Source organism: Mustela erminea, chromosome 13 (assembly GCF_009829155.1).
Source record: "Mustela erminea isolate mMusErm1 chromosome 13, mMusErm1.Pri, whole genome shotgun sequence".
Taxonomy (NCBI): Eukaryota; Metazoa; Chordata; class Mammalia; order Carnivora; family Mustelidae; genus Mustela; species Mustela erminea.
Window position 1 is genome coordinate 70,662,245 of NC_045626.1, and position 15,163 is coordinate 70,677,407.

Consider the following 15,163-nt stretch of genomic DNA (forward strand, 5'->3'; position numbering starts at 1 on the left):
CACTGGGTAAGTGTCAGTCTGGGGTGTCAGCTGCCCTGAAGGAGCTTGGCAGGGTCAGCCCCCAGTTGGGTCCCTCTTCCTGGGGTCTCTGCCTTGCTCCCCTCCCTGGATGCTCGTTATACACTATCAGTAACCATGTTTCCCCTTCCGGCGAGCATACCTTTTACTGCCTGCACCTCTCTGTGTTTAAGTGAGTTTGAAGGCAGGCACTGGGGGGAAACCCACTAACTTGAAACATTAATAACATCGGCTCCACGTTTTATTGAACGTTTACTGTGTTCCAGGCGGTAGGTGCTTTATGGCTCGTCCCCACCACAAACTCATTACAGGCCCCGTTAAAATTTTTCATTTATTACCAGACGGTAGAACTATTTATATGGTATATAGTTCTATGCACTTCAACCCATGTTGACAACCACCCCTACGATCAGCCTGCAGCTCAGGCACATGGCCCCAATAACCTTCCTATCCTGAACCTGCTTTATAGTTCCCCCTCCATAAATAAACTTTCGCAACTACCTATTGCTTTGCTGTGACTACGGTTTTGTTTTTTCAAAAATATCACATGCTAAGACTGAATGTTTATGTTCCCTCAAAAGTCGTATGTTGAAATCTTAACTCCTAGTGCGAGGGCATGTGGACATGGAGCCTCTGGTGAATTAGGGCACTAGAACAGAGTCCTCGTGAGTGGGATTAGTGCTCTTACAGAGGAGACCCCAGAGAGCTCCCTGGGCCCTTCTCTCACATGAGGACACAGCAAGATGGCCATCTATGAAGTAGGAGACATGCTCTCATTAAACACCCAATCTGCCAACAACCTTAATCTTATACTTCTCGCCTCCAGAACTGTGAGAAATAAACGTTTATCGACCCGATCTATGTTAAGTTTGTTACTGCAGGCAGAATGGACGAAGGCATCATTTAAATGGAATGATATAGCATGTAAGCTTTTGAGACTGGCTTTCCACTTAGTGCAATGTCTTTGAGATTTATCCAAAGTGGTGCATAGATCAATAGTTCACTCGTTTTTATGGCTGAGTAGTAAGTCCATTGCACAGATATACCACTATTTGTTAATCCACTGGGTTGTTTCTAGTTATTTATGATTATGGATAGAGTTGTTATAAACATCGGTGTATAGTTTTGTGTGTGCATAAGCTTTCATTTCTCCAGAGTAAATAACTGGGAATGGGGATGCTGGGTTATAAGGTAAGTTTATGGTTATAAGAAACCACCAAACTGTTTTCCAGTGACTGTACCATTTTACATTCAAAACAATGTATGAGTCCCAGGTATTCCATATCCTTGTCAACACACATTATTGTCAGTATATTTTATTTTAGCCATTCTAAGAGGTATGTAGTGGTATCTCATGATGGGTTTCATTTGCATTACCCTAGTGGTTAATGATACCGAATGTCTCCTCATGTGCTTATTTGTCATCTGTATAACCTCTTTGGTGAAGTATCAAGTCATTTGCCCATTTTTTAAATTTTGAGGTATTTTTAAAAAGACTTTATTTGTTTATTAGAGAGAGAGTGAGAGAGAGCGTGAGAGGGGAGAAACAGACTCCCTGCAGAGCTGGAAGCCTGCTGTGGACTTGATTGGGGACTCTGGGATCATGACTTGAGCCGAAGGCAGTCACTTAACCAACTGAGCCACCCAGGTGCCCCATTTTTCAAATTAAAAAAAAAATTTTTTTTAACTACTGAGTTTTTAGTTTTTGTATGCAATCTCCAAGTAAGTCCTTTGCTGCATATGCGATTGCAAATATCCTCTTCTAGGCTATGGCCTGTCTTTTCATTCTTTTTTTTTTTTTTCTAAAGATTTTATTTATTTATTTGACAGACAGAGATCACAAGTAGGGAGAGAGGCAGGCAGAGAGAGAGGAGGAAGCAGGCTCCCCGCCAAGCAGAGAGCCTGATGTGGGGCTCGATCCCAGAACCCTGGGATCATGACCTGAGCCGAAGGCAGAGGCTTTAAACCACTGAGCCACCCAGGCACCCCCTGTCTTTTCATTCTTTAAAAAAATGTCTTTCAGAGAGCAAAAGTTTTAAATTTTGATGAAGTTCATTTACTATTTCTTTTATGGATCATGCTTTTGATATTACTTACACCTAAGTACTTTCTATGTAAACCCAGGTAAACCTTGGTCACGAAGATTTTCTCCCCTCTTGTCCTCTAAAAGTTTTATAGTTTTACATTCTAGTTAGACCCAAGATCCATTTTGAGTTGTGCATGTAGTCTTTTGTGTTTGATTTCTTCCAATTAGCATAATGTTTTGGCCATTCATCCATGTTGTTGTGTTTATCAGTACGTTTTACTGTATCTTCTTCCTGTTGCTGAGTTGTGTTCAAAACTATGGATGTGGGGGGACCTGGGTGGCTTCAGCCCAGGTCATGATCTTGGAGTCCTGGGATCCAGCCCTACATCAGGCTCCCTGCTCAGCGGGAGTCTGCTTCTGCCTCGCCAGCAACCCCTGCTTGTGCTCGCACTCTCTCTCTCTGTCAAATAAATAAATAAAATATTTGAAAAAAAAAAAAAAAAAGCGTGTCTATAGCACAATGTATTTATTTTTTCATCAGTTAATGGACACTGAGTTATTTACAGTTTGGGACTATTCTTTTTTTTTTTTCTTTTTAAAGATTTTATTTATTTATTTGACAGAGAGAGATCACAAGTAGGCAGAGAGGCAGGCATAGAGAGAGAGAGGAGGAAGCAGGCTCCCTGCCGAGCAGAGAGCCCGATGCGGGACTCGATCCCAGGACCCTGAGATCATGACCCGAGCCGAAGGCAGCGGCTTAACCCACTAAGCCACCCAGGCGCCCAGTTTGGGATTATTCTGAATAATGCTTCTATGAATACACGCGCATACATTTTTGTGTGAACATACATTTTCAACTCTCTTAGGTATATACGCAAGAGTGGAATTGCTGGCTTAAAAGGTTACGTTTAACTTTTTGAGAAACTGCCAAACTGTTTTCCACGGCAGCTGTCTTAGCTGGTCCGTAGCACTATTTTATATTTCTACCAGCAAAGGATGAGGATTCCAATTTCTCCACATCTTCACCGATGCTTATTTTATCTTTAAAAAAAATTTATGGGACGCCTGAGTGGCTCAGTTGGTTAAGCAGCTGCCTTCGGCTCAGGTCATGATCCCAGCGTCCTGGGATCGAGTCCCACATCGGGTTCCTTGCTCAGCAGGGAGCCTGCTTCTCCCTCTGCCTCTGCCTGCCATTCTGTCTGCCTGTGCTCGCTCTCTCCCATCTCTCTCTCTGATAAATAAATAAAATCTTTAAAAAAAAAATTTATTTTTTACCTATAGCCATGGGTTATTTATTGTTGTGGTTTCTCATTATGGTTTTGATTTGCGTTTCCCTCAAGACTAATAATATGAGCATATTTCCATGTGCTTATTGGCCATTTGTGTGTCTTCTATAGAGAAATGTCTATTCAACCAATTTGCCTATTTTTTACTTCAGTTGTCCTTTTATTGTCAAGTTGTAAGAGATCTTTATAGATTCTGGACATTAAATCCTTATTCAGATATAGGATTCATAAATATTTTCTCCTATTCTGTGAGTTATTTTTTCGTTTTCTTCGTAGTGTCCCTGACACACAAAAGTTGAAAATTTATTTACTGGGTTGATGGGTAGTAAGTTTTGGCCCACGTACCACTGTTTGCTAACCCTGATATATGCAATTATTCTTATGCCAATACCACTCTCTTGATTACGATAGCTTTACGGAAAGTCTTGAGATCAAGCAGGATGAGTCCTCCAGAGTTGATCTTTTTCAGAATTATTTTGGTTATTCTAGGTTCTCTGCTTTTCCATGTAACATTTAAGGATCCACTTAACAATTAAAAAAAAACAACTATCATTTTTTGATTGGGATTGCATTGAATCCATACATCAATCTGGGAAAAGCTGACATTTTAACAATATGAAGTCTTCCAATCCATGAACAATGTTTGCATTTTAAAAAAAGATTTATTTATTTGAGAGCAAAAGAGAGAGAGAGTGAGTGGTGGGGAGGGACAGAGAGAGAGAGAGAGAAAATCTCCAGCAGACTCCCTGGTGAGTGAGGAGCCAGATGACCCCAAGATCATGACCTGAACCGAAATCAAGAGTTGGACACTTAACTGACTGAGCCACCCAGGCACCCCACAATGTCTGTATTTCTACTTATTTAGATCTTAATTTTCTCTTGCAATGTTATACATTATTTGGGATATAGGTCCCAAATATGGGATATCCTTTGTTAATTCTGAGATTATTTATGCTGCTGTAAATGGAATTTAAAAATTTTATTTTCCAATTGTTCACTGCTAGTATGTAGAAATGCAACTGATTTTGTATATGACCTTATAACATGCAACCCTGATAAATTTACTTATTATTTTTTAATAGCTTTTATGTATAACTGTCTACATACCTGACCATGTTGTCCATAAATTAAGAAAAAAATTTTCTCCTTTCCAACCTACATGGCTTTCTTTCTCTTGCTTTATTTCATTAGCGAGGATCTCAAGTACAGTGCTGAATAGAAGAGGTGAGGTTGGGCATCGTTGTTTGTGCCTAATTTTAAGCAGAAAGAACTGAACTTTCCACTACTGAATAAATATGACATTAGCTTTAGATTTTTTGATAGTTGCTCTTTCTTTTTAAAGATTTATTTTATTTATTTTAGAGGGGGAGAGGGACAGAAGGAGATAGATGGAATCCTACGCAGGTGCGTATATGAGCAGTGGGGAGGGGTAGAGGGGAAGGAAGAAGAAGGCTGCCTTTTGGGCTCCATCTCCTGAGATGGAGCCTGGGACCATGGGACCATGACCTGAGCCAAAGGGGGACGCTTAACCATCTGAGCCACCCATGTGCCCCTACTGCTACCATTTTTTGTTTTAAAGCTCAAATTATGTTAGAGTTGGACAGTGGAGACCCTTCTAGTTGGTTCCTGTGTCCTTTTGGCAGCCCTCACCATTCCTTACTTTATTGTACAACATGCTTCAGGCTCTTCTTCCACTTTCTTAGGACGGAGCCCTAATTCTTATATAATGAAGAACAATATCTAGGGGTGCCTGGGGGGGCTCAGTCAGTTAGGCGTCTGCCTTCAGCTCAGGTCATGATCCCAGGGTCCTGGAATCGAGTCCAGCGTCAGGTTCCCTCCCTCGCTGAGCAGAGAGCCTGCTTCTCCCTCTCCCTCTGCCCCTCCCCTTGCTTGTGCTCTCTCTCTCACTGTCTCTCTCTGTCAAATAAACAAATACAATCTTAAAAAAAAAAGTAAAAAAAGAACAATACCTAGAAACCAAGATCTGAGCACTAAGTGTGCTCTGTGGAACCACTGTGTCACTGTTCCCAGGTCCTCTCAGTGGACAGAGATAAGAAATATATATGTATATACAAACACACACACGGACCTACAAACATGTTTATATGTATTTCTGTATCTGTCTCTCTATATATCAAAACCATAGACTATACTAATAACTTCAATCCCTGCCTGATACTATAGGTTTCACTTCTCCAACAGTGAGAAATCTGGCTCCCATTATCCTCAGTATATTTACTTATATGCTCTGCAAGCAACCAATCAGTCCATCAGGTTGGGCCACCAGCCTCACAAAGCCCCTGACCTTGCAGGCTATTCTCCTTGCTTGGGCCTGATTAATGGCTTTTTCACTGAATTATTAAGGAAGGACAAAAAAAAAGGAAGGAAGGGACGCCTGGGTGGCTCAGTTGGTTAAGCAGCTGCCTTCGGCTCAGGTCATGATCCCAGCGTCCTGGGATCGAGTCCCACATCAGGCTCCTTGCTCAGCAGGGAGCCTCCTTCTCCCTCTCCTTCTGCCTGCCATTCTGTCTGCCTGTGCTCGCTCTCTCCCCCACCTCTCTCTGATAAATAAATAAAATCTTAAAAAAAAAAAAAAGAAGGAAAAAGGAAGGAGGGAAGGAAGGATAGAGCCAACAATAGGATTATTGAACCTTAATAATCAAGCTTTGTGCAGTGGCAGTATCGTACCCAATGAGGTTTATCCGAGGCGCGATTATTGCTAATTGAACCTTAATAATCAAGGAGTAAACTGCAAATAGAGGAAAGGAAAGCAAGAAAAGAAAGTATTTTGTCCAGGCTAGGGCCCCTAATGTAGTAAGGAAATAACCACTGCCTTGGCCTACTCCCAGATCCCCTGGGAAGCCAGAGATGTCCCTGCTCATAACGTTCAAGGGTACAAGGAAATACATAATTCTGTCAGAGGTCAAATAGGGATACAGATATTGGGGGATTTTCCTCTTTTCTCTCCCCATTTTTAGACAAGAATACTGCCTCACACTCCTGAATGCCAAGCCCTGCTCTTCTTCCAGTTCCTCCTTGGCAGAAAAACAGTTCCATGGTTTGACAGATTTAAAAAAAGGATATATATTTTTAAGTTATCTCGGCAGATTGCATTTACATCTTCATGATTTTCTATAGATATAGATAGAGCCATAGAATCATTACCTTGAACCTCTGACTCCGACAAAAACTGATGCAGGTTTGTATGGTAAGTTTGTTAGACGTTTTACTGGCGCCCGTTAGAGGAGGTGGGTTTCCATGATCCTTGTAGCAGCCAAGGTTTCCAGGCACTGGAGGAAAAAGAAAAACAAAAGAATTTCACAACATCTGGCTGTGAAACACCAAGACGAAACAGTGATTTGTGCCAGGTACTTTCATCTCAGCTAATATTTCTACTCTTAAGGTACACATCAATAACAAGCAACAAGCTTTAAAAATGGAAGTCCTCTGGCCAATGCCATATTTCTGTTTTCTTCTGAAGAGTATGTGTGGCCCAAGGTCCACCTTTAACTAATCTGTTCGGTATTAATAGAATTGAGCATTAAAGAGAACTAGGAATAATTTCCTCAAAATAGAGAAGCTGCAATATGTAAATTATGTTTCAGAGTTGCTGGAGGGCAGAAAAGCCCTAGGAAGCTTTTCATCCCATGCCTGTGCATCCCCCCCACTAGTTGTTATTGTTTTTAAGACTTATTTATTTATTTTAGGGAAAGGGGGGGGGGAGAGAGTGTGTGAGTGGTGGGAGGGGCGAAGGGAGAGGGAGATGTAGATGTAATAAGATAGTGTCATTTTAAGTAACCAAGTTCTAGGGTCATTTGTGGTATAGTAATGGAGAATTACTACATCTACATATTACATACTACATACATGTTGAATGAAGGAATGAGCTGATTGTAGGCCATGGACAAATCAACCTCTCTGGACCTTAGTTTTCCATCTCTGTTATTAATTTATGAATCACTTCACTATCAGATGAAGCCCTTTCCCCTACTTTATCTGCTTGGCTCCTCACAGTTTATGTAACTGAAGATATTATTAATAAGACATGAATGAGGCTTTTCCTAGAAGCACTTTTAGGTCAGCTAAGAATTATACGTTATTCAATTCCAAATGAGCCATATAGACCCCCAGAAAGCATTTCTCCTTTGTGTTTAAGACTAGAAAACAGAGGGGCACCAGGTGGCTCAGGTGGGTTAAGCGTCTGCCTTCAGCTTGGGTCGTGATCCCAGGGTTCTGGGATTCAGCCTGGCTTTAGGCTCCCTGCTCAGTGGGGAGTCTGCTTCTCTCTCTCCATCTGCCTCTCCCCCAGCTTGTGGTCTCTCTCTCTCTCTCTCTCTCTCTCTCAAGTAAGTGAATAAAATCTTAAACAAAACAAAACAAAACAGGGGTGCCTGGCTGGCTCGGTCAGTTGAATGTGTGACTCTTGATCTCAGGGTTGGGAGTTCAAGCCCCACACTGGGTGTAGTGATTACTTAAAAACAAAATTTTAAAAAAGAAGACTAGAAAACAGCATGGTCCAATTTAACAAACTTTACATCCACATTAGCCTGTTGGCAGGTAAAAATATATGTGTGTCTCTGTGTGTAATTGCTGCCACCATCTAACATCTAACCAGTTCCTGTTAAATCAGCAGGAAGTACCACTGCTAACTCAAAGAGTCACCCTTCCCCCTCCAGCCAAGTGGTTACCCTTCTCCCTTGCGTCACACATGGTTCAAATATAAAAAATGTGGCTCACCACACAAATGTTAAAATGCATCTTTTGGAAACAAACCAGATCTCTATAGTGGCGAATGTAAACAGAAAAACTCTAGGCAGTAGGAGGCTGGTGTTCAGTGGGAGCCTGGCTTGGGAATGGCTGGGTTTTAGAGTTTAAACAAATGCAGTGAGTTAAGCATCTCTAGTCAGGGGCACATCCCAGAAGCCGAGTTTGTTAAAGGGACCTTACGCACGGAAACCCGAACCATGCATTCAATGGTTCTTAATGAGAACTACTCGATCATCATCACCCTGGTCATTTACTCTGATTTTTGTCTCATTTATCCTATTATGATCAGAAGTAAGCATGTTATTGTGGATTAGTTTACAGAATGCCCAAGGCACATAATCATAAATGTTAAGATTAGATATCAACAAGGTTATGGGTTGTACTAATGCAGCTGGAACTTATAAGCATTATTCACAATTTGGTGAGCAAATCCAGGCAGCTCATGTTCCAGTGGGGTAGTGGGGTAGATCTCTGGAAGTCAGCCCCTCCGACGCTGCAGCACCATCCATCTGATATCAATGGCCTGAGGTATCGTGCCTGTCTGGCCTGAGTCAGTTGCTTGCCAGACACCATCGAGTCTACCTCCCAAGATACTGCAGATGTTTGTCTGTGTCTCTGTCTCCACACTGCCATGTCCCTTCCCACTGAGACTACTGCCCTGGCCTGCTAGTCCATCTCCCTATTTCCAGGAGCACGCTACACTAATCTAGTTAGTACACTGCAACCAGAATAATCTTTACTGTTCCAGGCAGAAGGAAGGGCAAAGGCCTAAGGCTGAAATGAGGATGGCCTCTGCAGGAACAAAAAGAAGTGAGGATAACCAACGACAGAGAGAGGGGAAAGTAGTAGGAGCTGGAGGGGTAGGCAAGGGTCCTGCTTGCAACCTTCCAAGTCCCTCAGGATGAAGTAAGTCCCAGCTCTCTCACATGGTATACAAGGCCCTGCCTGATCTGTGCTGCTTGCTCCACTTCCCCTCCCCTTCAGCATGACCTCTCTCTCTATAGCTCAGCTCATGTTCTAGATGAAAGCCAAATTAAGTGATAGTGTATTTGCGAGTTTCCCCATGACACATTGCTCTCCCAACTTCTGTGCATACTCTTTCCTTTGCTTGGAATAGTCTCTCTGCTTAACATTGTTGCTTAAGCACTATTTCCCCTGGGGAAGCACCCCGCCCCCCAAATAAGGTCGTATGTCCCTGTTGTGGGCCTGTAGCAGCCTCAATCCTAAACACCTGCTCATGTGTCTCTCTCCCCAACAAACCATGTATGACTTAAGGGTAAGACTGTATCTTCCACACACTGTTGAATTCCCAGGGCCTGGTACGGTCCCAATCACAGAGCCGGTGCCTTAAAACTGAATTCCAGATGCCCGGGCCTGTTCTACACCACCTGCTGGAATCACAGAGTGAGTGGGTGAAGGTAATTCTTCGGTAGCAGTGAAGGAACAGAGCCGGGGGGAAGTAAAAGGCAGAGCTGACCTGCGTGACAACACCCACTTAAAGTTAGTGAGCGCAGGGTCTGAATCCTGCCTGCATACTGTCCTCTCTGACTCTTCGAATTACCACTCAGGATAACTGAGTTTTCCAGAAAAGTTAACTTGAAAACTTAAAGTTTTATCCTCATCATTTAGGACAGAACCTTTCTAAAACGTATTAGCTATTTCTTTCTTTTTTTTTTTTAAACTTAACTCAGTTTAACCTATTTTATTTTTTAATTTTTAAAAAAGATTTTATTTATTTATTTATTTGGGAGAGAGGGAGGGAGAAACAGACTCCCCGCTGAGCAGGCAGCCTGATATGGGACTCGATCCCAGGACCCGGGATCATGACCTGAGCTGAAGGCCACCACTTAACTGACGGAGCCACCCAGACACCCCTCAGTCTAACCTATTTTACGTTTCTCTTGGTGGCTTGAGGTTGTCAAATGTCCTTTACCCAGGCTGGTGTGCTTTTTTTACATGCTCATGTCTGGCTTCAATAGTCAAGTCTGTGCCCTTGGTTACCGCCGAGGCTGCTGACCATTCAGAACATTGGAACTGGAAGGAATCTCAGGGAACCTCTACTTTGTGCTCCTGTCTGTGTGTGTACCCTCGTCTTTATTTGCTGCTGCTTGGGCTTACAACAACACTGCCACGCTTATTAGAGTTGTGTGAAAAACAGAAACAGTTTCTAAAGGGGGAGATCTAGGCTCCCCACTTTCCGGCCATCACACCACAGCTCAAGAGTTGTTTTGCACGCTCCCACCCCAGGACACAGTGCTCCACGGACGGGCGCTGGCACTACTGCCATCGGCTCAAGAGCAGCAAGCACCCTACAGCAGCCCCGAATGTGTGCTCCCGAGTCCGACAGACCACAGCGTGAGTTCTGGCCCCGGCTTCATCAACAGTGGAACGAGGAGCGACAGGGCCCCAAAGCGTTCTTTGGAGCATTGAAATGAGATAATGTAAATAAAGTAAAGACCACGAGGCCTGGAAGGATAACATGTGCCAAATAAACAGTGTTCATTGTCATTACAGTTGATTCTTGAACAACACGGGTTTGAAACGCACATGTCTATTTATGCGTGGATTTTTTACAGGATAGGACTGTGCATGTATTTCCTCTTCCTTACGATTTTCGTAATAACACTGTCTTTTTTCCAGCTTACTCTATTGTAAGAATACAGTATATAATACACATAACGTACAAAATCTGAGTTAACTGACCGCTCATGTGATCAGTAAGGCTTCTGGTCGACACCAGCCTCTTAGTAGTTAAGTTCTTGGAGAGTCAACAATTATGTGCGGATGTCTGACTGGGCAGGGGGTCAATGCCCCTAACCCCTGTGTTGTTGAAGGGCCAAGTGTATATATAAATAGGGCTTTCATCGTTCACCACACAAACAGAAACCACTTGCTCAGTAACAGAAAACTAAAATAGCATTGAGTTAAAAGGCAAAATCAAAGGCAGCCACCTCAACAAACTGGGTTTCATTCCAGATATGAAAACATCGATCTCTTACAGCTGGTGAGCACACAGTACACTTTCCCATAAGCATCTCACGTGGAAATCAAAGCCCTCTGAGGGAGGTGGTATGGACGGGGTTATTCTATGTGACAAAGAAGAAATCATGGACTGGTGACGTTGTGGGCCTTCCATGGGGGCAGAGAAGATGGAACCAGAGGGCACAAGCAAGCTCTGGGGTGGTAGAAACTCACTCTGTGGTTTTGTTCCTTTTGCTCATGGGGCCGGTCTGGTGAACTGAATGGAAGTCAGATTAAAGACTGACTTCTCAAACACATCAGCCCCTCCACACTCGGTGTGCCACGAGGCCAGCCCCTCAGACAGTGGCCAGCCTCTGAGGGGTGCCACTGCCCTCTGACTCGCGCTGGAAAGTGTGGCTCAAAGTCTCGCCAGAAAAGACACGTCATGCAGTCTTCAAAAGCGTTACTGGCCAACTGAGTGCATTTCCAGACCGTGTCCCACCCTTTGCTCTTCCCAGAAGTGGGGAGGAAGAGTCAATTTGAAAAAGGATATTTGTTCTCAAATTCCTTTTTACTTTCAAGACCACTTTAAAGTCCTGTGGCTTGGTCATGCATTTTTCCTCTTACCAAAAAGGCTTCATCACTTTCAATTCTTTAAAAATCCTCTTAAAATACAAGCAGACCCCTTGCTTATCATAGTTGGTGCTTTAAGACGAGTGACAGTAATCAGCAACATTCTCTTCAGATGTTCAGAGGTCTTGCCAGAGTTAAAAGTTTCAGAGGTGGCTGAGGGGAGATGGTCCTCTATTCAGATTAATCTGCGAACTACTGTTCTTTTGCATCATAAGGAACAGCTGGGAAGCATCCAGGCAGCTGACTAGCCACCTTTACATTTGGACTAAATTGTGGTTCATTGTGAAGGTGCTGTGTACACCTCCATGGGAGCCCCCATGGCCAACAACCCTTTTCTAAGGGCCACCATCTTCCTAGAGCATCAACTGCTGGTTGGGAACAGGCCAAAGGATTCCATCCTCTGACTGACTTCTGTGAGGCCCATGAGATTCTCTCTCCCAGAAAGCTGAACTGGGACTTCAGTTAATGAATTGTGAGTGCTGGACTTACAGGGGTCTTGTCAAGTGGGGGTTAAGGCAACCAGCCATATTTGGGCCACCTGAATTGAGAAGTGAGCTTATTCTTCTGCTCCATAAAGAGGAAGAAGAATGGATGCCATCCTGAGACAGAGGCAGAGGTGGGAGACCATGTGGCCCCAGAGAGAGATGGCAAGAGTAGGTACTTTCTTCCCAGGTTCTTGGGACACAGGAACGGGATGTTCTGCAATACAGTCCTAATGCCCTTCCAATAAATTCTTTTCATTCAAGTTAATTTGAGTGAATTCCATTCCTGGCAATCAGACAACTCCTGACAAAGATAGAAAGCATGCCCATTATGGCAAAAGCTCAATTTGAATACAAATCTTCAGATGGCAATTTATTTAAGAAGTCCTGACTGTTACTATGTTTTCTGTTCCAGTGCTCTGACCAGATCTGGGATATCTGTTTAAGAAACCAGAAGCAAAGTTCTTTTTTTTTTTTTTTTTTTAAAGATTTTACTTATTTATTTGTCAGAGAGAGAGAGAGAGCAAGCACAGGCAGAGTGGCAGGCAGAGTCAGAGGGAGAAGCAGGCTCCCTGCCAAGCAAGGAGCCCGATGCGGGACTCGATCCCACGACGCTGGGATCATGACCTGAACCAAAGGCAGCTGCTTAACCAACTGAGCCATCCAGGCATCCCCAGAAGCAAAGTTCTTATCTTGCATTTTGGAAAACTTCCCTGGCTCTGTAGGACTCCTTTTGTCTTTTTTTTTTTTTTAAGATTTTATTTATTTGCCAGAGACAGAGAGAGAGGGTACACACAAGCAGGTAGAGAGGCAGGCAGAGGCAGCGAGAGAAGCAGGCTCCCTGCCGAGCAAGGAGCCCGACGCGGGCCTCGATCCCAGGACCCTGGGATCATGACCTGAGCCAAAGGCAGCGGCTCAACCAACTGAGCCACCCAGGTGTCCCTCCTTTTACTTTGTCTTATAAGTAAAATCTGCTTCTTCAGACATGAAGAAATGAAATGCAGTGACTCTGCTTGTTTTAAGTCATTTAACCTTGTGTGGAGACCATCTTTTGCCCCTGGAACCTCAAGCTGGTGTCTCAGTAGCTGATTTCTTCCCTCCATGGGAGCAAGAATGGAGTTCACCTGAGATGATGCTGCTGGTGTCCTACCAGAGGACCAATCATTTCAAATATGTCCTTCAGAGAATCAATGGGTTAAGTGTAGACTCATATATTCTCTCAGCCACGAGCTGTGACCACAAGCACATTGCCCTCCGTCCTAGCCACTTACAACTTCCATTCCGGATTGGCAGCTGCCATCTTGGTCCAAGTCCTATCCCAATATGGGCCCCCCATACTTCTTTAACTTTATTTCTAAACATCAGCTTTCCTTTGTCAGTCGCACTGATTCTACGAGCAGCACTACTCATGTCTGGATCCCCTATGAGCTCGTCCATATAAAAAAGTGAACACAGACTTTTCTTCCCCTGTGAAATTTTACCTTTAGGGGAAGGTAGTAAGAGATCCTAAGGATCCTGACCCCCATACGGCCCTGATGTATCACAGTGGTAGTTTTCTTTTGGTGGGAGTTCCTTCTCTGAAATTTAATTTCTGGTGATTTAATGTGTTAGTCTCCAAAGGAGGCTCTAATAATCTTGCCCCTCCCCATACATGTGGGCCACCACCTACTTTAAGAGTTGGCATCAATTTCCTTTGCCCTTGAATCTGGGCTGGCCTTGTGACTTGCTTTGATCAACAGAACGTGGTGGACTTCTGAGTTCATGCCTTCAGAGGACTGGCAGCTTCTGCTTCCTCTCTCTTGGAAGCCAGCCAGCCACTATGTGAGTGGCCTGAGTACACTGTTAGAAAGAGCAGTTACCCAAGTAGAGGCCTGAAGCCGTATTGGATGTCCTAGCCCCAGCAGAGCCCCCAGGGGAATGCAGCCACCTGACTGAGCCCTGATGAGAGCAGCAGAAGAACTGTCGAGCTGAACCTCAGCCAACCCACAGGAGTAGGAGAAATGGTAAGCCGTTGTTGCCTTAGGCCACAAGGGTTTGGGGCGGCTTGTTATACAGCAACAGAGAACTGAAACACCTTACTCGACAAAAGGTCAGTCCAAGTTCAGGAGGAATGATACAGCGAGGTCTCTGGGAAGAAGAGCTCAGTTTATTGACTTGAACTTTTGTTTTTCGGGGACACCACGAATATCCCAGGCAAGGAACCGCAGAGTTGTCTTTGACTCTTCTTGCTGTTTCATCCCTATATATTCTACTTGTCATCAAGTTCTGTCTTCTTCCTAACGGTATCTCGGATTTAACCCTTCCTGTCTTATCTCACTGCTGCCATCACAGCTCAGACCCTGATCCACTGGATTTAGAAATCTGCACCAATCCTTTCCTCCTGGACTTCCTTCCTCGGACCCATTCTGTAAGTGGGCCCTGGGCTCATCTTCCTAAACTAGGACTTTCAGTATGTCAGTCCCCATCTGGCCAACTCTGGCTTTCGAGGTTTCAAGGCCTCATCTGGTCCCTCCTTGTCCACTCCTCTACTTGGCAATGTGGTCCCCAGCCCACGCACACAACCCCAGGCCCTTCGTCCAAGTCCGTGTCAGGCTGTTACCTGACCTGGTATGCTCTGATCCATCCAGCCCCATCTACCTCTCTCTATAATAACTCCAACCTCCACAACCGCACCGAGAGCTCTCTCATCTGCAGAAACTCACAGCTCTCCACCTCCTAATTCAATCGTATTTATATACCTGGTAGGCTGGTCTCCAATTTCCTCCCATGTTTATAACTCCGATTCCTAATTACATTTTAAGATTGACGGTAGGGACTCTCTTTTATGTTTATATATACTCCTCCAGGCAAGCGCTACTGTAAAGGTGTTCGGTAAACTCAACCAGGTTGACCTGAATGATTTTCCATTTTTAAGTTAGTAGTATGACTTGCCCAACCGTGCTTCAGAACACTTTGGAAATACAGTATATATCTGTCATTGAGGAAAATGG

At 43.9% G+C, this 15,163-nt stretch overlaps 1 protein-coding gene and 1 pseudogene across 2 annotated transcripts in view; one reads left to right on the top strand and one right to left on the bottom strand.

Moving 5' to 3' along the window:
* KREMEN1 (kringle containing transmembrane protein 1) overlaps positions 1 to 15,163 on the bottom strand; it is a 63,526-nt gene that overhangs the window by 15,127 nt on the left and 33,236 nt on the right. For both annotated transcript variants that reach the window (XM_032310112.1, XM_032310113.1), the window contains exon 4: positions 6,496 to 6,620. In XM_032310112.1, the coding sequence (XP_032166003.1) occupies positions 6,496 to 6,620 (125 nt within the window). The remainder of the gene's footprint in view (positions 1 to 6,495; positions 6,621 to 15,163) is intronic.
* LOC116572510 lies at positions 5,993 to 6,075 on the top strand (annotated as a pseudogene).